The sequence below is a fragment of the Carlito syrichta genome, unplaced genomic scaffold (assembly GCF_000164805.1).
Source record: "Carlito syrichta isolate Samal-C Ts95f unplaced genomic scaffold, Tarsius_syrichta-2.0.1 Scaffold303112, whole genome shotgun sequence".
Classification (NCBI taxonomy): domain Eukaryota; kingdom Metazoa; phylum Chordata; class Mammalia; order Primates; family Tarsiidae; genus Carlito; species Carlito syrichta.
The window spans coordinates 624399-648587 of record NW_007247208.1 but is presented as its reverse complement, the minus strand read 5'-3'; the positions used below and the strand labels follow the sequence as shown (position 1 = coordinate 648587).

General features: G+C 35.2%; 1 protein-coding gene across 1 annotated transcript in view; it reads right to left on the bottom strand.

Moving 5' to 3' along the window:
- Window positions 1-24189, bottom strand: part of PACRG (parkin coregulated) — a 335607-nt gene that overhangs the window by 225340 nt on the left and 86078 nt on the right. The window contains exon 3 of the mRNA XM_008057716.2: window positions 10885-11019. Coding sequence (XP_008055907.1) covers window positions 10885-11019 — 135 coding nt within the window. The remainder of the gene's footprint in view (window positions 1-10884; window positions 11020-24189) is intronic.

Here is a 24189-nt window from a genome sequence, read left to right as displayed (position 1 = left end):
GAGAGAGAGAGAGAGAGAGAGAGAGAGAGAGAGAGAGAGAACATATGAAAAAAGAAATGGAGAGACATGGTAGCTGGAATGAGAAAGTCCAGCTTGTATTTAATCATGACTCCAGAAGTCATTAGGTATAAATTGGACTGAATCCCAAGCAGGATACATCTGTAGAATTCACACCCAAAATAGAGAGTAGAACTTTGGAGTCAGTGATATCTCACTGACACTTGGAATTGTTACAATAGCTTGATATAGAGGCATGAGGATAGATCACCTGCAGGTCATTTTTGAGGTTAAATTTATTATTTCTTTATATGGCAAAAATACTGAAATATGAGAAAAGTAAAGGTGTCAGCAAACTGCACTCACTGAAATAGACATCAATTTATAAACTGGTAAAAATTGTACAGAGTCTCTCAATTTGAAAAATTCAGAAATTACTTGAAACCATATCATTAAAGTAACCATGTTTAACACATAGTGCATAAAGGGTTAAGAATTATGATCTATGCAAGAGGAAAGTATCTGCTGTAAGACTTGATACAAACTCTTTGGACACTTTTAGTTTCTTCTCTGAGAAGTGATATAATCCAGCCAATTCGCTCCTTACGATTAGAACCCATGCCATCCAGTTTACAAGGCCTAGCATTGTGTCTTGTGTATTATAAGTATTCAATTCCCTTACTAATGGACAAGTCACTGTTGCCTAAGTATCGATGTTATCACACTACTTCTCCACAATGGAATATAGTTCACTAATGTGCAAAAATAAATCAGACTCAGTGGTTTTAAATAGCATCTTGACAGGAATCTCTGACACAGTTTCCCCCAACATACCACAGCATTATCTATGAAGATACAGAAAAAGAGGAAAACTTTGCAACTGAAAATCAGTCCAATAACAAATGCATATGCAGAAATTAAAGGAATCTCTACAGATAATGAGGTCGATGGAATTGAATTAAAAACCATAATTCATAGTCAATGTATGTTTTGCAGCCAGAGGCACCAATCAAAAGTCAGTAGGCAGCTTTTTCATCTTTACTACACTTTCTGCGTCCCCTTCCCTGCCCTGTCAGAAGCAGAAGGTCTGGAATAAAAAGGTGGGAAGGATTAGGCCACAAATATACAACCTGGTAGTAGCTGCCCTTTTAAACAAAGCACTTTCCACTTCCATTCACCCCTCCTACATCCATGCACACTCAACTCTCAGAAAACAAATGAATAGGAAGTAAGGACAGATATTTCTGGTAACACTTTGCATTTTATCCTAGAAAGTAGTGTGTCTCACAAGCAAAATGCTACAGGAAAGGGCAGAGGAAGACAGAGCTTGGTACCTGTGCATTTTAGGGATCATAGGTATCTGTGTTTGTATACTTCATCTATCCTAGTGTCAGAAGTTACAGAAGATCCCTTTTAGGCCAACAGAACAGGGCCAGATGAAACATGCTCATACCAGACAGTGGGGTAGTCTACCTAAGTACAGTTAAAATTTGAACTTGAGGCAGTAATGGACAGACTCAAGAAAATAGAAAACATAAGAACTTTCTCCCAGAAGTTTAAAGGAATGGATAAAGAAATAAAATTATTGAGGGAAACAATGATAGTACAAAATATAAATATGTAGTTTACATACAACAATGTCTACATGCAACATAGTAGTAACAATAGTCTACATACAACAAAGTCTACATACAACACAGTAATAATCAAAAATATTATAAAACAAAACATTCCTCAATTAAGAAGTTTCAAGTAGACAATAAGTTTACTATATTAAAGGAAAAATACATGAAAGTAAGTTTTACTTATATAAAAATTGTACAATTACTCAGGCTGTCAAGTAAAACAAACAAACAAAAACAGATTGCCATTAAAGGAATAAAAGTCAGACTAGTATTAATTTTTCAGTAATCAAGTTAGAATACAATGATGTTACAGTCTACAGGGATATGAACAGAAACAGTTCTAATTTAAGAATGTTAATTTCCATCAAATTGTGTTTCATATACATGAAAGTTGAAAATGTATATATTTTTAAGATATTCAAGGATTCAGAAATATTCAACCTATATCTATTTTGTATAAAATTGCTTTAAAAAATGCATTAACAGAGAGAGAAATCTAAAAAAAAAAAAAAAAAAGTATGGTTTGAGAATGTGTGGCAAGGAAGCTTTATGGGTTTTCCTTTATTCAGATTAAACCAAATCTTGGAAATTTTGTAGGGTTATTTGTTGTAAAAGAGGTGCTTTAGATTAGGGGTAGAGATTGGCTTTAAAATGATTCTGTTTACTGTGTCTATTTTTATACCTTTGCCAACAGCAAGAAATGTGCTTCATATTTAATGAACTTTTTAAAAAGTGGTCATTATTCTCCTCAAAAAGACGCTGATGACACGCTCATAATGACAATTCCACTTATGCAGTTGGATACCATGCTGTGAGAATTAGTACCGGAGAAGCCACATGTGTGGTCTTACGAAAGTTGATCTATACAGAGAAACATGCTGGTGTAGATCTTTTCTAAAGGCCTGATGATGACCATTGAATACTTAAAATTGTATATTAAAAGATGATTATCTTTTTTGTGGTTGTGAAGCTGGAGAAAACTACTAAAATTCCTATGGCAGAATATGTACTATCATTCTCCTCTCTTAATTTGGAACTTGAATGTTCCTTTGAGTTCCTTAAAACTTATCATATGAATAAGGGTAACTGATATCAAACCAGGCAAAGTGGGGACCAAAGGGAGGCCCAAACTCTACCTGTACAATGACCACTTGTATACCTAATCCTGAATTGTACCCCACATCTTTAAAAGAAAAAAAGAAAAAAAATACCTAGTAGAGAGATTGCTAGATCATATGAGAATTCTATTTTTAGTTTTTTTTAAAAACTTCCATACTGATTTCCATACTAGTTGTACATGGTATATATTCACAATGGAATAATATTTAACCATTAAAAAATCCCCCCAAAACAAATAAAATTCAGTAATTTAAAAATTATTATATGAAATATATACATGTAGAAAAAAGACAGAACAAAAACATCAATATACTAAAAGTTGTTATCTCAAGATGACACTTTGACCACTCAAATAAAAACATCAAAGAATGATTTTGTTCTTGTTTACAATCATACCATCAATCTTATTCCATTTGTCACCTGTCAAAGAAATTTTGATCTTAATAATGCTTCAGAAGAGATATGTGATAAGTGATAAGAGAGGTAACCATTCATTAAATTACTAATTGGAACAGAATTGAAGATCTACATTTTGAGCAGATAGGGAAAATCCATTCATCAATGGAGTACCTATAATTTCTAAAATGGCAACATTTGCCACTGGGAGGGTGGCAGTAACACATGTCCTTATGGGATATTAAGTGACAACAGGGTATCTTAGCTATGGCACTCTTCACACTACCAAGACCTCTCCTGCTTTTCAACAGTGGTGGTCGTCTAACTTAAAAAGCAGGAGTGATTTGTTTTTCTTCTAGTTGTCAGTCTACTGAGATCTGAAACTTACAACATTGCTTGTTTCCCCTTGGGTCCCTGGTAATGTGAATTGTCTTTAGCCAATGCCTAACAAATCACTGTCACAGAGCGGCAGTCGACCTTTCTTTTCAATCTATGCACTTTCCAGGAGTTATAAATCAGTTGACTTTCAAGCTCGATGAGATGGCATATGCCCTAGTTTGAAGAACAGATGGAGGCTTGGGGGAAAATTGTTTCTGCAGGCTTGCTACAAGCAGCTCTGCTCCATAAAAGTGAACCATTTGCACTAATTTCTCACATAAATTATACAGGCAGCAGGGAGCACGAGCCCATTCAGCAGAAAATCTTCCATCTAGCTTTCAGAGGTCATCTAACCAATTTAAATTAAAGTTATTTCTGATACATGGTTGTATTGTCATGCTGTACACTTTTAAGACATAGCAATTTACATCAAATAAAAGAACGGCATTAATTGTGTATGCAGTCCTCTCCTCCAAAAAACACAGACTAGCACATTAATTGTCAGAGGATTATTTTTTCAAGAATTCTAAAACCAACTCTGTCTATTAATTAATCACAAAGGAAATAATAGTGGAAACGTGGTAGCTCTCTGGTACAAAAATCAGGTAAATTGTCACTTCTCTTGTAAAATTTGCCTTGCAAATTCTAGTAAGGTCTGTTATCCAAACTCAAGCTTTGGCAGTTATCAAAAGAAACAGAAGCCTAGCACAACTCCAATTCTTCTTCAGATGAAACAAATTATACAACCCAAATAAATTTGCCTATAAGATTTCAAAAGTCAGTATCAGTTTTACCTTAGGGGCAAGAGACATAGCATTTATTTTCTGAATCCTTAAGAAATTGAAATATTAAGAAATTGAAGGTACCAAGGGATGAAATTATAAATCTAAATTATAGAATCTTGTGACTATATTGATGGTGAAAGGATCGGGTATCATATCACAGTGTGATTTACTTTAAAATATAATAATATTTACAGATAAGAGCTATCATGGTTCAGAGCTGATTTTAATTGTAAGAACATGTGTGCACACTTTTATAATAATTATATTCCATAACTGTTTTTCCTACTAGGAAATCATCAGTTCTGTCAATGAAAACAATCACACTGATAGAGCTTTTTTTTATATAGTCCATTAATATCAGTGCTGCTGAGAAATAAAAAGAACTGAAAAGAATTGAAAAGAGGAGGAAATACCAGAGAAGAACTACTGAATGGAGTCATCAGTCATCAGAGAATTAATGTAAAAACCAATGTAAACATCTGATTTATGCACAGCATTTTTTAACTTGGATATTCAAGTTGGGCATATATTTTTAGTCCTCTAAAAAGGGAAACTAACTTGTTTATCATTTTGAAAGTAAACTTTTAAGAAATGAGTAGCTATTGGGAAAACAATGTATGCATAATCTAAGTAGTATTCGATAAAAGTTCACCCTCCCCCGAAACAACTGCATATCATTCTGGACCCCAAAGTCCTGTGGACTCAAACTTGCCGCAATTTCCTTGAACTCTCATAATTTGAATGCATCATAGGGATCACCTGGTACATGACTGTCACTTACAGATAAGAAAATTGAGGCCAAGAGGGTAAGAGACATGGTGGTGAAAGTGTCTAGAAAAATAAAACCTAAAAGCTCCAGTATGCTTTTCTTACATTCAACAAGCATCAGTGGGCACATGCTCTGTGGCAGAGTACTAGAGTACTAGGTTCTAGAATAAGTCAGTGAGCAAACCAGAAGTACAAAGATCTCTGCCTTCGAGGATTTCAGGATATGCCTATTTTTACTAACATTGTTATTGACTCCATTTCTGGTTTCTATCTGGTTTTCACTTTCATCTTTCTTATTTATGCTGACTTCATGTATTTTATAGTTTTTTTGAAAGACAATTAAAATCCATTTTGAAATATTGTGGAATATAAATATACAAATAACACATCTCTATAAACATTTATTGATAAAAGTATTTTAAAAGTAGGTTTATAGTTGCCTGATTAACTTAATAATAAGACATTTTTTTAAACAGAAAAACAAAGTCTTGTGATCCAAGTTTTAATTCACTGGTAAATGTATAATTACTATATTAATTTAGGGGAATTAGCAGGTAACTGCATAATTACTATGTTAAGTCAAGGGAATTATGCTTTAGATATGTGTTGGGCGGTGAGTAAAAGCTATTCCATCCTCACATGAATCTGCTTATGTGGATCAGTTCAGGCTTTATTAATTTTATTTCAATATAAGTGGCTACTGAAAATCATTTATATATCAAAAAAGAATGAAAAAACAAGAATTCAGAAAGTCCCCTGGTAACTATCCTACTTTGGACAAGGACACTGTGACTTGCCAGGTGAGGAAACACAAGGTGCTGGGAGGGGAATTTGAGGCAAAGTACAAGTCCATTCTGAGCTTCTCTCCTTTTAATTGTAGAGGTTTATGGTTTTTGTTACATTTGTAATAGAGTTGGTATTAGTTGCTGATTTGCTTAGAGGGTTTACAGGGTTATCCATTTCTTATTCAAATATCTCTAATATCTGGGATACTCTTAGGTCTGTTTAATAGAAATTTAGTGGAGAACAAGATCTTAGTACATGTCATATACTGTCATATAGATATTATCATGGACAGATGGAGAAAGATGACATATCAATATCTATTACAACAAAATGCCTTTAAAGTAGAAGAATTTAGACACACTTTTGTGAAGTTGTAGCTACTTCCATTTTTAAAATAAGTAAATGATTTATAAACCATATAGTTATTCCTAAAAATCTAATGTGGCTCTGGTATATTTCTCCAATGCTTTCTCCTGAGGGTTCTACTGAAGTGACTATTTCAAAATAACTTATATTATCATACTATTTAAAACAATGGCTTGGAACCAGAATTTATAGTAAAATGATGAGTTTCATAATGCTACCTATGATTCACATTTTTGTTCCTCACTAAGTATGTAAGTAATAACTCGTATTTCTAATTAATTCAGGTGACTACACCAAATGGCTTCAGACTGCTGCCAGATAGAGAACTAGAATGGGCTCCCAGCCCCTCTGCCTAAAATTAGTCCTGGGAATACCATAAGGACAAATATGGATCCCAGAAAGTGACAAACAAAAAGAAGGAAAAAGAAGAAGAGGAGAAGGGGGAGGAGGCATGGGAAGGCGAGGAAGAGAGTGGAAGGGAAAGAGGAAAAGGAGGAGAAAGAAGCAGAAAAGAAGGAGAAGCCAGAGGTGGATATGGAGAAGGTGGAAGAGAGGAGGAAAAGGAGGAGGAGGACAACGAGGACAAGGAGGAGGAGAAGGAGAGGCTTCAGTAGTCCTGCAGTTGATCCCAGGGTACTTGAAGGTCCTGGCAAACTGAGTTGGGGGTGGGGGGGTGGGGAAATGGTGGAAGCTGCCTAGAGGCAGAAGTGAGAGGACAGTTTACAAGAAAGCTGTGTAAACTTCTATATAATTTCATATTCCTTATGACTCATGCTTTAATATTTGGTTTTAAAACTCTACCTCAAAAGACCAGCTTCCATATTTATGTCTGGCTTTACTCCTCATTTAAGCAGCATTTCTTCACTCTCCAGAATATTCGTACAGAAAGCCTTTAGGTAGAGCCCCATCCCTACCCTGATGGCAGACCTTGTGAGCATGTGACTCATATTACAGAAGTACAGGAAGTTGATAAATGGCAATTTAAGATGAGAAAGCTCAAATTTTCACTGTTCATCTGATTGTCTGCTTTGTCACTTATCTAGTCTGCTTAGCTCTTTTTCAAGTCTGTTGCTAGAATGAATATTCACTTCAGTGAATATTGAAGTTATCAGCAACAAAATAAACAGTTATGTTTCTTGAGTGTTAGTGGAGACAAGAAAAACGTAGCAAGGGAAGCAGATTAAAACTTTTTGTCTAAGTAATTATGATGCTTTTTTATGGCTATAATAATTGATAATCAAGAATTCTTTAACCATATTTAGAAAATACATATATAAAAAATATTTTAAAGTATTCCAGAGCTTGCCTGGTAGGTTTCATATTTGAGATCAGAGCTATTCATCTTTCATAGTTAATGAACTTGCCATCTACTCATCTTTCAAAACCAAACAACTTATATCAGTAGAAATTTTCACTACAAACATCTTCCAAAACTTTTCTCATATTTGTCAAGGAATTTATGACATAATAGACAATTGTAACAAAAAAATGCGTATATAAGTCCCATTTTCTCATTTTAGTAAGTAATTCTAACATAGCTATGGCCTTCTATCTGAGTAGCAAATTCAGGCAATTATTTTAGACTGCCATTATCTCTCAATCAGGATCTGGGTAGTGTAATATGCTAACCATGTGGCTATTTAAACTAAAATTAATTAAAATGAAATAAAATTAAAGTTCAGTTCCTCTGTCTCAGTAGGCTCATTTCAAGTGCTCAACCCCCACATCTAGCCAGGTACATGGTGTTAGAGAGTGCAGCTGTAGAACATTGCCACCACTGCAGAAAGTTGTATTGGACACTGCTCCGATCTTTACAGATGCCATAAGAAACAGACTAAACTAGAGAGACCATGGCATGCAGCCTACCATGATGTTCTGGCACGTGGAACAAACAGCCATTTCCACATGCACGGAACTATTATGTCAGTTCAGGATGTGGGCTGAGAATCTTAAGCACGCAGACACTTACCCATCTCCGACTCTTCTATTTTTTAACCTTACTAGATTATTCATAAGGTCTTACCATAGACTGCCTTTGTTATTTCAAGAATATGTGATGTTTTTTAATATGGTGAAGACTGGGTCAGCTGTTCCAGAACCAGTGGAAGGGGAATCTGATGACTTGGGGCAGAGATCCTCAAACCTATACAGACTGGGCTATGCCTGCATTCCTGGGGTAGCCCATGTCAGGAACTCTGAAACACTGATAAAACAAAGGGACCTTCTTATCATCTAATTATGCACATCATTTCAGGCACTCACAGACCACCTTGGAGTCCTTAGGGTGTCCTTAGTGGTGTCAAGAGACGACCCGTACTTTCCTGGGGAAGCACTGCTACTCAGGGGTCTTCAGTGAGGTACAAGCTATGATGTTGAGATGAGAAATTTGTGTGACCAGAGACCTGCACTCTGCCCTCACACAGAGAAGTACAGTGCTGGGTCTTGGTGTTTTGCTTTTTGTTTTTTGGGGGGGGATGGGGTGGCCCTGCTTCCTTTAACATCCAAGGCCCCTTCCTTAGGAATGACATCCTAGAAAAGTCCCCTACTCCTACTTAGCATCAATTGTCCCCACGGCAAATGAGCCAAGGAATAAATATGGAGAGATTGCTCACAAGCCTGTGTTTAATAATTTTAATGTCTTATTTTGAATGTTACAGCAATACAATTGAAATGTAGTGGTAAACCTCTAAAAGATAGAAATCTACAGGTTCTAGAATAAGATGTTTTTCTAAATTTATGCTATTATACTACCAGTGACAGCAAATAAATTGTTTCTTCTTTTTATTACTTTTTAGCTTGCTGAATCAGTACCATAATCAATAGTAGCTTAAAATAATTAATATAACCATAAAAAAGAAAAGCAGTATATATCTGTGCTGACTATTGGATTATCAAAGATAAAGAAAAATGATTCATACTATATTTTTATTAATAACTTATTTTCAAGATAATTTTTTCTAGTCTCTTGACACATCTAAAAGTTGCTCTTAAAACTACTTGAACAAGTTGAAATAAGTCTATAAAAATTCTTATTAATACAATTTATCATAGGTTATAATCACCTAAAACACCAAAAGCCACTCGCTTTTTATAAAGAATTATGTCATATTCTTTTACTCAACAGGAACCGGGTTTTAAAGACACTCTACTGTGTTATCTTGTATGAGCCAGTATGTTGACAAGCAAACACAAAATCCATGCAACTGATCAAATAGAAATGAGCCCCCAAGTCCCCAAAATTTGGGAATATGTACTTACATTAAGACTAAAATATGTAAGTTAGTTATACTCGCTATTAATTTTTTTTAATCACATGTTTATTTTCACATAACAAATTCACATTCTAATAGAGATGATTAAAGGAAGATTTAAATGTTACTCACCCCTCCTCCCAAAAAATTTTATGTCAAGATTTAATAAGAAGAATATCACCAGGTTTATCTTGTAATTTGGAATAATTCTAAGTTCAATAGCTGATTATTAGATAAATGCTCAAGAATTATAAATGTTTGATGATAATATGAAAATATTTTTCAAAGACACTAGATATAATGCAAATAGTTCTTTAAGTTCTTTTTACAGAAGAGGGAAAAAGTTAATTTTAATGTACTTTTCTAAGTTATTACTTTAATGAATTCTTCAATTTGTAATTTTATTTTTTAACATTAATTTATGTCTTACTAATTACAAACAATTTCTAATTTGCCTTCAAACATGATCTCTGGACTATTTTGTTAAATGTGACAATTGCTTAATTTAACTGATTTTGGGCCAAAACTTTTTCCTTAACCTGATGTGATATTCAAATGTGTGCAACTGACTTGCTGAGTGCAGGCAGAGAAGCCCTTTTAGGTGATAAATATCACCAAAAGCAAAATCATTGATAACAAAAATAATTAAATAGCAGAAGTCGGTTAGAGATCAGCATTCATTTTTCAAATTAAATGTAAAAGCCTTCTCCTGTTAAGAGATTGGCAAGTTTTTACAAATAACATCAGTGAGCCTTTTAGAAAGAAACACAGTCACATTAGAATGGAGTCATTAGGCAATACATTTATTTTGAAGCCAATTAACCTTTTGTCAGAAAAATGTCTGTGCTGTAATGGCTTCGGCGGTGGAGGTCAGCCTCTAACAGGGCGCGTATGACAGGCATCGCGCAGGCTGACACAGGCTGCGGACGGAGAGGAGAGCACGGAATGGGACCGGCCTTCTTTTGTATTCTACTCTGCATTTCCAGAGAGCAGACAATCTTGACCTACCATTTAGGTAATTAAAGCTTCCATTTGGAAGTGTCCTGCAGGAAGGTGAAATTTGGGGGAGATAAATGGCTGTTGCTCTCCGAATCCGGCCGCCAGTTCCATCATTTGATGGACTGCCTGAAACTGGCTGGGCTGCCAGGATCTCATAAAAATAGAGATGAATTGGGCAGCAGACAATTCTCTAAGGCAAAGCAACTCTGTCATTTTCTTCTTTGCAGGCTGTAATTTAATTGTTAGTCAAGGTGGACGACTGACACAGGGGGGCTTTCTCTAAGAGCTTACCCACCATCTTCCATTTGCTGAGAAATTACTCGGGTTTATTTACTTAGCAGCCAAGTTTGTTTGGCATTGGGAGATGTCACTTAAGCAAGCACAGCTGGCCGTCACAGCTGTGCCCTGACTTACCTTCCAGGCTATTTTGTTTCCTTTCGAATCATGCTCAAGGGCAATTGGGAAGTCACCTCGTTCATAGAATTTTCGAAATGCTGTGGGCTTGGTTGGTCTTTCTTTAAAGGCTCCTGCAGCTGGAGGGCCTCTCACCTTAAAGAAAAAAAAAATAGTAAAAATCAGGTTTTAAGGCATACTTTAAAAAATCCCCAACAAAATAACTTTATTATTATTTTTTTGAAGATTTTGGTTTGTATAAGTATGCTGGAAGATAAAACCACATTATCTAATAAGAGACCATAGATATCTCAGTTAATGCAAACATTTGGGGAAAGAAAATTTATTTTGTAATCACTATTGAGGGTTTACTTTATTTTAAGCTACTTTGGAAAGACTTCCTAGAAAATGTCACTTAAAATATCACTTTATAAGGAAGAGAAGACCGACTTTATGTTTAGGAAAAACATTTTAATAGAGGTGTTAGGTTGTTAGGTCACACTCCCGGGGGGGCCTCCAACATGTTAGGTCAGGCCTTCTGGGGGTGTGGGTATCAGATGTGCCATCTGATGCTGCATAAAAGATGCAAAGAATTGTGCAGAAGTTAGATTGGAAAATATAGTTTATTTAGAAAGAAAACTGAAGGGAGAGAGAGAGAGAGAGAGAGAGAGAGAGAGAGAGAGAGAGAGAAGGGGGGCCAAAGCCAGGAAACAAGCTCAAAGAGCACATGGCCACACCAGAGTCTAGTAAGGCAATGGCAAATGGCTGCTCAAGGTTGAGTGCTTTTAAACATTTCTCTTCGATGGGGACAGGTCATTAAGATGGTTGGGTGGTGGTCTGCTTGACATCATCACAAGGGGTAGGCAAGTGAGGTACTGATGTCAGGTGATGGACAGTAGGCAGATGAGTGGGTTAATCACATGATTGCTGCCATGGTGGGGGGGGGTCTGTCTGTTACAAAAGTCAGGAAGGGCTGATTAGGTTAACCTGGGTCTTATGGGTGGAGGCAAATACTTGAAAAAGAAAAGCTAATTAGTAACAAGCTGGGGAGAGGTAAAGCAACTATCAGTAGCTACCTATGAGAAACTGATTCTGTCCTTAGCTAGTGATTAGAGGGTAAGTTAAGTGAACTGCTAGAAACATGTGATTTAGGCAATGTTAAAATGGCTGCTCATTGGTTATATTAAATCCATGTTACGTCCTATCAAGAGGTGTCTAAGTTCCGAATGTTAAACCTTTTAAAATTTCTAATAATTGTAAATTCCAGTCTCTGGTCTGATATACCTTAGGGAATACTGAAGTAATAAATTTAAAATATGTCCTTTCTATCTTTCTCTCTTTCTCTCTCTCCATATAGATTATTATTTTATATATATATATATATATATATATAAAATGGTGGAATATGTTCTCATATTATAAATATTAACAGTAAATCTATTAAAATTTGATATAAAATTAATGATAAATTAGAAAGTATAGCAGGAAATAAGGTGGCCAACTACGTGTGTGTGTAGCATACATTTAGTAATACAAATTCATGAGAAAGTAACATTAGAATAGGTTGATAAGAATGTTTCATCTCCAAAACTGAAATTTTCGTAAAAGAAGAAATGTTTCCTGCAAAGTTATGCACATTGAGAACATCTTTTAATCTTCATTATTTATATTGGAACTAAGTCATTAGGTTACAAAAATCCAAAGTGATAAGTAAACAATTTAGAAAATAAGTCTGGCTGGGCATGGTGGCTCAACCTGTAATCCCAGCACTTTGGGAGGCCAAGGCGAGTGGATTGCCTGAACCCACGGGTCTGAGACAAGCCCTGGCAACTTGGTGAGACATCATCTCTATAATAACTAAAAACCAGACATGGAGTGTGTGCCTGTAGTTCCTGCTACTTGGAAGGCTGAGGCGGAAGGATTGCCAGAGCCCAGCAGGTCGACACTGGGGTGGCCGTGAGTGTGCCACTGCACTCAAGCCTAGTCGACAGAGTAAGACTCTTAACACATACAAAAAAAGAAAATTAGTCTACTGTATTGGCCTTACATATAACCTAAACATGATTATCTTTCCCTGCTTGTAATAAAAAAGGTAAATACTAGTCATTTTGTATGTTTGTTGTAAAAAAAATCATAATCATTTTGCTAATACTAAATATGGTCAAGATAGCAAATAGTTTAACTTACTGTTTTAAGTTATTATGTGTAAACTTTTAATAGCATTGCTAAAAACTTTAATTTTAATGAATAAATATATTAATATATATTTAAAATAATATATTATAAAATATACACTGCATATATTAGATATGAAAAATACATTATTAATACATATATAAAGGATAATATTTGAAATTGAGTGGGATATTAAGAAATAACTTATTAAGATGATTAAATGCTGAAGTGGAGTTGAAGGGTGAGGCAACACAAAGGCGTTATTAAGTTTAGAACATTCTACTACATAGCACATTATTCCCAGTATATGATTACATAAGTAATTGAGGTGATGCTGGCTATCACCAGTAGGAAGCAAGATATCCTCTTACTTATTGAAGATTTAATTTTTTTCTAGGATTAGAATGAAGAGCCAGGATTTTCAGTCAAATTCACTCAATTGTTAAATAACTACATGTATTTGACAATCACTTTGTGCAGCTCTCTGAACTGGAGTCTATATACAAAGGAGAATATTTTTAACTACAATACTATCATAGAAATTTAGACCTGTGATTCCTGGATGTCGTAATTCGTGGAGGAGTAGATCTTGAATCACATTTTTGAGAATTGATAAAGGATTGACAGATTTTGATCTTGCCAAGGAGTTACTTAAAAAAAAAAATTATCATCAACGAACATGGCACCATTTTAACACCCTCAAAAAAGTGATAGAATATAATATGAAGAGAGAAAACTTGACCAAGTTAAACCAGAATGAAAGTGTGAATACATATTTATAGAAAATTATATGCAATAATGCAGATGTATGAGGGGCTCCCCGAAACCCCAGAAGTTGCTTATTTAAAAAGTGTATTTATTCTTACATGTTTAAACTTCAGTCACCTTCAAAGTACTCTTCATTCGTTGCAATAGACCTATCAAGACAGTTTTCAGTTTTTCCACTGCTCAAAACAGTTTTTGAATTTGTACACTTTGATGCATTTTAATGCTTCTGCCATTTTTTGTTTCACCTCTTCCAGATTAGCAAAACACTTCTCTTTGAGGACATTTTTTTATTCAGGGAAACAAACAAGCAAAAAAGTTACTCAGAGCGACGTCAGGTGAATAGGGAGGGTGGGGGCATGGGGGCCAGGCTGTTTGTGGTAAAAAATTGCTGAACACTTAGTGCAGTGTGGCCAGGAGCATTCATAAATCACCCATCATGAAATGGGTAAATGCACTGAAAGAAATCTCAAAAAAAAAAAGCACTGAAGCCAAATGTAGTCTCTTACAACACTAGCAGGTACACTGATGCCAATGAGTTCCTAGAACACTCACCTCATGGGGAAAACCTGTACTATAAGGGGCCCCCCTCCAAAAAATAATTCCATTTTTTTTGCCCCCCTCCCATAGTGTGTGATGTGTCTGTGTGCACACATGTGTATATTATTATTGTAGAATACAAATTCTACAGTGAAAACCTCATTTATTACATTGTTTTTCTTATTTAACTTTTTATTTAAGTAATTGTATATTTATATGCAGTTGTAAGAAATAACACACAGAAAACCCAATCACCTTTATCTGGTTTCTGCAGTTGCAATATCTTGTAAAACTATGAGACTACAAAGTTATTAATACTAATGCAGACAAGATATAGAACATTTCTATCACCACAAAGATCCCTCAATTTGCCCTTATATAGCCATACTCTTTTATCTCTCTACCCTTTGCCCCCAGCAACAACTATCTTTTATTTACTTCTGTAATTTTGTTATTTCAAGTATCATACAGCATGTAACCCTTTGGGATTTTCTTTTTTTATTCAACATAAATTGCTGCAGATTCATATAAGTTATTGTGTGTACAGGCTGAGTATCCTTAATCCAAAAATTTGAAATCCCAAATGTTCCAGAATCTGAAACTTTGTAAGCACTGACGTGATGTTCATAGGAAATGCTCATTGGAACATTTTGAATTTTAAAGTTTCCAATTAAGGATGCTGAATTGGTAATTGATATAACCAAATCTTCCAAAATCTGAAAAAAATACAAAATTTGAAACATTTCAGGTCTCAAGCACTTCAGATAATGGAGATGCAACCTATACCAATAGCTCATTGCTTTTTAATGCTGTACAGTATTCCATGGCACAGATGTATAACAGTTTAACCATTCACCAGTAAAGTACATCTGGATTATTTTCTATTTTTGGCTATTATGAATAAAGCAGTGAATTTTTAAAATATGCTTAATCAAGTTGAGGAAGTTTCCTTATCTTCCTATTTTTCTGAGAGTTTTAAATTATAAGTAGATGTTCAATTTTGTCAATATTTCCTGCATCAATTAATATGCTCATGTGATTTTTCTTCTGTCACCTTTTGATATGAGATTTGTGGTTAAAAGTCAATATCTTTAACAGTTATAATGCAGCACCATATCTGGCTTTTCAGCTTCTTCTTGAAGATCTTTATTAGTATTTGTTTCATATATCATTTTCCATTTCCATTTCCTTTCATACTACCTGTAACATTATTTTTTAAATAAGGTTTTTGGGTTTCTTTTTGTTGTTGTTGCTGTTGTTTTGGTAGAGATTATATCATTGGGACATTGTTTATTTCATTTTACCAATCTCTGTCTTTTAATTGGTAGTTTAGACCATTTATATTTAATGTAATTATTGATATTTTAAGGTTTAAGTATGCCACGTAATTTTTTGTTTTCTCTTTATTCTATTTTAAAATTTTCTATTTTCTTTTTCTTGCCTTCTTGTGGGTTACTTGAACATATTTAGAATTCCATTTTGATTTATCTATTTTTTTTTTTTTTTTTAGTATATGCCATTATGTTGCTCTTTTGGTGATTTTTTAGATATTACATTATATTATATACATAATTTACCATATCTACTAGTATTATTATTTTACCAGTTCAAATGAAATATAGAAACCTTATCTCTCTATATGTCCAGTTATCCTCCACTATTTATAATGTAATTGTCTGTCTCAACAAATTAAATAGAAAGGGAAAATTTTAATAAAACATAATTGTCCAAAATATTTCTACTCTATACATTTAGAATTGCAACAAACACATATAATGTCTTGCTTCAATTGTCAAATATAATTAGAAAACTTAGGAAGACAAGGAGTCTTTTGTATTTATTCATATTTTATCATGTTTTTTCTTTCTTCCTGATGTTCCATTTCCTTCCTTGGTTGCCTCTTTTCTGTTAAGAGAACTTCTTTGGGCATTCCTTTAGGGTAGGTCTATTGGGGACAAATTCACTTAGCGTTTCTTTATCTGAGAATGTCTTGATTTATGGTTCATTCCTAAAACCATTTTTTCTGCTGGATATAAAATTTGGGTTTCACAGTTCTTTTCTTTTAGCACTAAAAAAATATTATGCCACTTCCCTCTTAACTCTTGGACTTCTGATAAGAAATTTGCTATCATTTAAATGGTTTTTCCCTCATAGATAAGATGTCACTATTTTCTTAGCACGTCAAGAATGTTCTTTTTCACTAGTCTTCACTTTAATTAAGATATGCTTGAAATGCATGTCTTTGAGTTTTTCCTGTCTGAATGTTGCTCAACTTTGTGAATCTGTAGGTTCATGTGTCTTGCCAAATTGGGAAAGTTTTCAGGCATTATTCATTAATTTTTTGAGTACTTTTTAAGGTCTGAATTGTTTATCCTCTTTTTCTGAATTCCAGTGACATTAATATCAGATTCTTTGTTATGGAAGCACCGGTCTCTGAGTTTTTGGGGGTTTTTTGTAAATCTGTTTTCTCTGTTGTTCAGTTTGGGTAACTTCCACTGCTTTATTTTCAAGTTTGTGAGTTATTCCTTCTGTCCCCTTTATTCTGTTGTTAGCCCAAACATTATTTTATTTAATTTCAGTTATTGTACTTTTCAGTTCTAAAATGTTCATTTGATTCTTCTTTAGATCTTCTATTTCTCTCCTGAGACTTTCCACTTTTTCATTGTTTTGTGTACATTTGTAATTATTCATTGAACCATTTTTGGTGAATTTAAAATTCTTGTTTAAACATTTCTAACATTTATCATCTCAGTGTTGGCATCTACTGATTGCCTTTTCTATTTGCTTTGAGATCTTTCTGATTCTTGGTGTGATTACTGATTTTATCTTAAAACCTGGACAGTTGGTGTATTATATTATGAGACTCTGGATCTTAAAATGTCTGTTTTAGCTTGCTTATTCTGACATCTCTCTTACAGGTATATGGGAAATGGTGTCAATTCATTAGTGCCAAGTTGGGGTAGAGGTCTCAGTACCCTACTTGGCCTCTATTAATCCCACATGAGGGAATGCTGCATTAATACTGCGTGAGGGTGGAAATTCCAGAACCCACTAGGCTTCCATTAACACCTCCCTGGTTGCAAGGGGTAGGAGTACCTCATTAGTGCTCCCCAGATTGTCTACACTGACATTATAGATGAGGTGGCCTCATTACCCTGGGCAGTGCCAAAATTCCTGACTTTCCAGTAGGTATCTTCTGATACCACTCCAGTGGGAAGTGAGACAAGTCTCTCATTACTGCAAAGTGGGATGGAAATCTCACCTCCCATGAGGGTTCCACTGACACTGCAGGGGTTAAAGGCCTCTTTATTATTCCAGTAGAGATGAAAGTTCCAATGACTCACTTAAAAAACTCAACTACAACCATTATTTAGATATTTTGTTTGCATACACTAACTATCCTTTTCAGCTTTTTCTGGAAGTCAAGTTTTTTATTTTTTTTTTTTGCTTGATTTTCAGCTTTTTCTTGAAGTCAAGTTTTTTTTTTTGCTGTTGGTAGTAAGTCTCTCATTTATTTAATTGACCAAAATTTGCTTGAGATCATCCATTTCCCCCTTTTTCTTTGCATTTCTCTTAAAGTCAACTTCTCTTTTATTTTTGTCTCTTATACTTACTATACTCCAGTCTTTGATTCTCAATTCAAAATTCTTAATGTTCAAACGTTTGAAAGAATGAACACATCTCTAGGAAAGCCTAAAAGTCTTTTTACAAATTGATATAGATAACTTATGCTTCTTTCTTTCACTAAATTCTCATGTGCCCCCTATAGAAATGATTCCATGCCTACATTTCCATGGAAAGTCCTTATTCAAAAGAGGACTTTTCAAAATAATCCATGGCAATATGTAATCGCTCAACAGTGACAAATTTTTTTCTTGAGTCTCCTACCCTCTGCCTTTATATTTCTGCTATTTACTTATTTTAAAACACTTTAATTTTTTAATTCTTCCATTAATCCATTCTAAATTAACTCTTGGCATCTCAAAAGTTGTAATTTGTAAAACCAACTAGAAAGCTCTCAATTAGATATATCAGTACATCAGTGGAGGTATCTAATTTTATGCAGATATTTTGTCACTATATCCCTAGATAATATTTTTTCTGTTCCAAATACATATGTATCCATCTAAGCTTTATAGGAGGATATAACATTTTTAATATTTGAAATGTAATGTATTCCAAATAATTCTAAAAATCTGTACACGAGAAATCAAGTGAAATATAATTAATTCTGGAATGGTAATAAAGATAGTATTTTTGGAAACAACAAAGATAGTTATAGCTTGACTAAACAATTTTTCTTTTTTTCTTTTTGAGTCAGAGTCTCACTCTGTTGCCCAGGCTGGAGTGCATGGAACGCTCATGGCCACTGCAGTCTCGACCTGCTGGGCTCAGGTGATCCTTCCTCCTCAGCCTTCCAAGTAGCTGAAACTACAGGCGCACATTACCACGCCTGGCTTATTTTTTGATTTATTGTAGAGACAAGGTCTCACCAAGTTACCTGGGCTGGTCTTGAACTCCTGAGATCAGGCAATCCTCTTGTCTAAGCCCCCCAAAGTGCTAGGATTACAGGCTTGAGCCACCATACCAGGTCAACAAATTTTAAAAGAAGCAAAATACTTATTTTAAAAATCCTTAGATAAGTTTTACATTTGTGGAAGAAAAAATTTTGTAAATTTTATTTCATGCCTTAAGAATTTTATGATTTATTATAAATAATATAAAGCAAATAAGGAACTATAAATCAAACTAGATTTGTGGGAAAATACAATTAAGATCTGCCTGAATGGTGGGGGCAATCTGTAAACCAATTAGGAAGAATGGATGTCGCAGCAGAATGCTTTTAATAAAATTGAAAGCACTTGGGAACCAAGATATTGAATGCAGTGTGAAATGACTACAGATGACAGACTACTTTGTATGCCTACATTTACTGAATGCAGTGCAATGAATTTAGGACTTAGATCGCAGTGTCTGTCATGTGGTCACAAAACTAATTATAATAGGTAGGAAGGAGGCTCTCTCAAAGTCTTCATCATATAGTTTGAAAATTTCATTTTCATTATTTTTATTCTATACCCTAAACTGGAGCTGCTTTTGAAAAAAGACTCATATCAAGCAGGAAATCTACATTGTGTTATTCTAATGGTCCATTTAGTCAACTCACTAAAACACCACAACAATAAGATGCAAAGATATGAATGTCTTGTTTGTGTCCATTTCTTTTATTTATTTATTTATTTTGAGTTGGAGTCTCACTCTGTCGCCCAGACTGGAGTGCAGTGGCCGCTCCTGGCCACCGCAGCCTCGAACTGCTGGGCTCCGGCGATCCTTCCACCTCAGCCTTCCAAGTAGCTGGAATTACAGGCATGCGCTACCACGCCCAGCTGATTTTTTTATTTATTGTAGAGATGAGGTCTCGCTGCCCAGGCGGGTCTCGAGCCCATGGGCTCAGGCAATCCACTCACCTCAGCCGCCCAAAGGCGCGGGATTACAGGCTGAGCCACCGAGCCAGGCTGTTTGTGTCCATTTCAACCTGAAATTTTGATTCATAAAAGCCCTGTTTCTATGCAGCTGGTGGGCAAGATCTGCACTGTCTCTGAGTTACTTAGGATTGGATAGTTAGTCCCAGGACTGGTTAAACTCGTTGTGGTTCGTCCAGGCTTCTGAGTGAAATATATTGTAATTCAGTGTCTGCCTCACTTGCCAGTTGTAATTGCTCCAATGCACCAGACATTTTGCAAACCTATGCTCGCCAAATGACCAGGAAAGTGCTTATAAAATTATTACATTAAGCAAATTTTGAAGTATTAGAAGATGAGATACCTCAGCAATAACTAAAATAAGCTCATAATGCCAAGTAAAGTGATTAAAGTAAGTTTTAATAATATAGCAACTTAATAATATAACAATATATTATAATAGTAATAAAAAATATATGAGTTTTATTTGTTAAAAATATTTACAGGCACACCTCATTTTATTTGCACTTTGCTTTATTTTGCTTCACAGATATGGCATTTAAAAAAAAAAAATTGGAGGTTTGTGGTAATCCTGCATTGTGCAAGTCTGTAGTATTATTTTTCTAATAACATGTGCTCTCTTCATGTCTTTGTGTCACATTTTGATAATCCTTATAATATTTTAAACTTTTTTCACTATTATATTGCACCTGTTATACTGATCTGTGATCAGTAATCTTTGATATTACTATTGTAATTTTGGGAGGTGACATTAACTACACCCATGTTAGACAACAAATGTAATCAATAAATGTGTGTTCTGACTGATCACCAACTGGCCATTCCCTCTTCTTTCTCCCTCTCTTCAGGTCTCCCTAGTTCCACAATAATATTGAAATTAGACCAAATAATAACCCTACAATGGCCCCTAAGTGTTCATGTGAAAGGAGGAGTTATACATCTCTCACTTTAAATCAAAAGCTAGGCATGATTCAGCTCAGTGAAGTAGGCATGTTGAAAGCCAAAATAGGCCAAAAGACCTCCTGCATCAAACAGTTAGGCAAATTGTAAATGCAAAGGAAAAGTTTTTGAAGGAAATTAAAAGTGCTACTTCAGTTAACACAAATGATAAGAGACAAAACAGCCTTATTGCTGACATGGAGAAAGTTTAGTGGTCTGGATGGACAATCAAACCAGCCACAACATTCTCTTAAGGAAAAGCTTAAATCAGAGCAAGCCCTAACTCTTCAATTTTATGAAAGCTGAGAGAGGTGACAAAGCTGCAGAAGAAAAGTCTGAGGCTAGTAGAGGTTTGTTAGTGAAATTATGGAAAGAAGCCACCTCCATAACAAAACTGCAAGGCAAGCAGCAATTGCTGATGGAGAAGCTGCAGAAGTAATTCAGAAGATCTAGCTAAGATCACTGATGAAGGTGGCTACACTAAACAACAGATTTTCCGTGTAGATTCGACAACCTTCTATGAGAAGATACTGGGCTTTCATAGGTAGAGAGAAGTCAATGCTTGGCTTTCAAATTTTAAAAAGGACAGACTGACCCTCTGGTTAGGGGAAGCCAATCTCATTTACCATTCTGAAAATCCTAAGGCCCTCAAGAATCTCACAAAATCTATGCTACCTGTACTCTGTAAATGCAACAACAAAGCCTGGATGGCGACACATCTGTTTACAACATAATTTACTAAATATTTTAAGTCCACCATTGAGAACTACTTGCTCAGAAGAAAAGAAAAAAAAAAAGATGACTTTCTGAATATTTCTCTTCATTGAGAATGCACATAGTCACCCAAGAGCTCTGCTGAAGATGTATAACACAACATCCATTCTGCAGCCCAGGGATCAAGGAGTAATCTTGACTTTCGAGTCTTATTATTTAAGAAATGCATTTTGAAAGGCTACATTTTCCAGCAAAAGTGATTCCTCCCATGGATTTGGGCAAAATAAATTGAAACCTTTAGAGTCTATAATACTGAGTGATCTATCACAGAAACAACAGAGTACCATATGTTCTCACTCATAAGCGGACCTTGGACAATTATCATAATATTATAAGAAAGAGATTGGCAGTAGTGGGAAACTGCCAGGGGAGGAGGGGTGGGATTGGCAGTAGTGGGAAACTGCCTGCAGGGGGCGGTGGGGGCACACTTCATCAACAAGGGTACCTGCATAATGAACATCTGTATACCTAACCCTGAAATGTACCCCACATCTTTAAAATTAAAAAAAAAAATAAGAACCAGAAAAAAAAAAGAAAATTTCTTCAAAGGATTCACTATTCTAAATTCGATTAACCTTTGTGATTCATGAGAGGAGGTAAAAACATCAATGTTAATGGCAGTTTAAAAGAAGTTGATTTCAACCCCTATGAATAACTTTGAGTTGGAGACTTCAATAGAAGAAGTAAGAGCAAATAATATGGTGGAAATAGTGAGAGAACTAGAAGTGAAAATGTGACTGAATTGCTACAAACTCATAAAATTTGAAGTAATGAGAAGCTGCTTCCTATGAATGAACCAGAAAAGTGGATAATTGAAATGGAATTTACTCCTGGTGAAGATGCTGTGAACATTGTTGGAATGACAACAAAACATAAGCCTTAGCTGATAAAGCAGCAGCAGGATTGGAGAAGATTGACTCCAATTTCAAAAGAAGTTCTACTGAGCATGAATGCTATCAAACAGTATCATATGCTACAGAGAAATCTCTCATGAAAGAGTCAAGCAATACAGCAAATTTCATTGTTGTCTTATTTTATGAAATTGCCACAGCCACCACAACCATCAGTAATCGTTATTATCCTGATCAGTCAGTAGCTATCAACATTGAGGCAAGATCCTCCATCAACAGAAAAGGATCTGATTGTTATTAGAATTTTTTAGCAATAAATTATCTTTAACTAAAGTATGTATATTGTTTGTCAGACATAATGCTATTATACATCTCTTAAAGGACAGCATAACATAAATATAACTTTTATATGTACTAAGAAACAAAAATCCACGCAGCTCTCTTTATCGTCACATTTGCGTAATTGTGGTGGTCTGGGCCGGGTGCAGTGACTCAGCCTGTAATCCCAGCACTTTGGGAGGCCGAGGCAAGAGGAATGCTTGAGCCTGAGGGGTTCAAGACCAGCCTGGGCTACTTGGTGAGACTTTGTCTCTACAATAAATCAAAAAATAAGCCAGGCATGGTAGTGTGCGCCTGTAGTTCTAGCTTCTTGGAAGGATGAGATGGAAGGATTGCCTAAGCCCAGCAGGTTAAGGCTGCAGTAGCTGTGAATGTGCCACCGCACTCCAGCCTGGGTGATGGAGTAAAACTCCAACTCAAAATATATATATATATAATGGTGGTCTGGACTGAACCTGCAATATTGTCAAAGGTATACCTATATTTGAAGTCATATGTCACATAACAATGCTTCAGTCAAAGACAGGTCACATATGTGACAATGGTCCTAGAAGATTATAATATTATTTTTACTGTACCTTTTCTATGTTTTGATACACAAATACTTACCATTGGGTTACAATTGTCTGTAATATTCAGTACAGTCACATACTGCACAGATTTATAACTCAGGAGCAATAACTATACCATATAGCCTAGGTGTGTTGTAGGCTATACCACCTAGGCTTGTGTAAGTTTCCTCTATGATGTTTGCACAACAGCAGAATTGCCTGATGATACATTTCTCAGAACATATTCCTGTTGTTAAGCAATGCATGACTGTATTTCAATAAATATTAAATATACAGGTAGACATACTATGGAGTCTTTAAAAATCAAGTACTATAGGTAACAGTGGGAGGCAGGGAAAACTTCAAGTGATTTGGGTCATTAATTTAGGAAGATTATTCAGCCAAGATCTACCAGAATGACCTGGGGTTAGGAGAGTGAAGAGTCAAAATGAGCAGTCTGGACCTTAGTTCTGTGGTCTAAGCAAGAAGTGACAAAGGCCTTAAACTAGGGTAACATCAAGAATAATAAGAAAATCCTCCTATACTGAGTTGGTTTTACTAATATTATTGGTATTAATTTTCAACAAAATTATATGAAATGATTTTACAGACAAAGAAATCAAAGAGATGAAATAACCTGCTGGAAATCACAGTGTTAACAAATCGTAGAAAAGAGATTTTGTCTCTATAGGACACGTCATCAGTCACTGTTTTAGATGGTTGGATTTAGCCGGGCTTGGTGGCTCAGCCTGTAATCCTGCACCTTTGGGAGGCTGAGGTGAGTGGATTGCCTGAGCCCACGGGTTCGAGACCCACCTGGGCAGTGAGACCTCATCTCTACAATAAACCAAAAAATCATCCGGGCATGGTAGCACATGCCTGTAATTCCGGCTACTTGGAAGGCTGAGG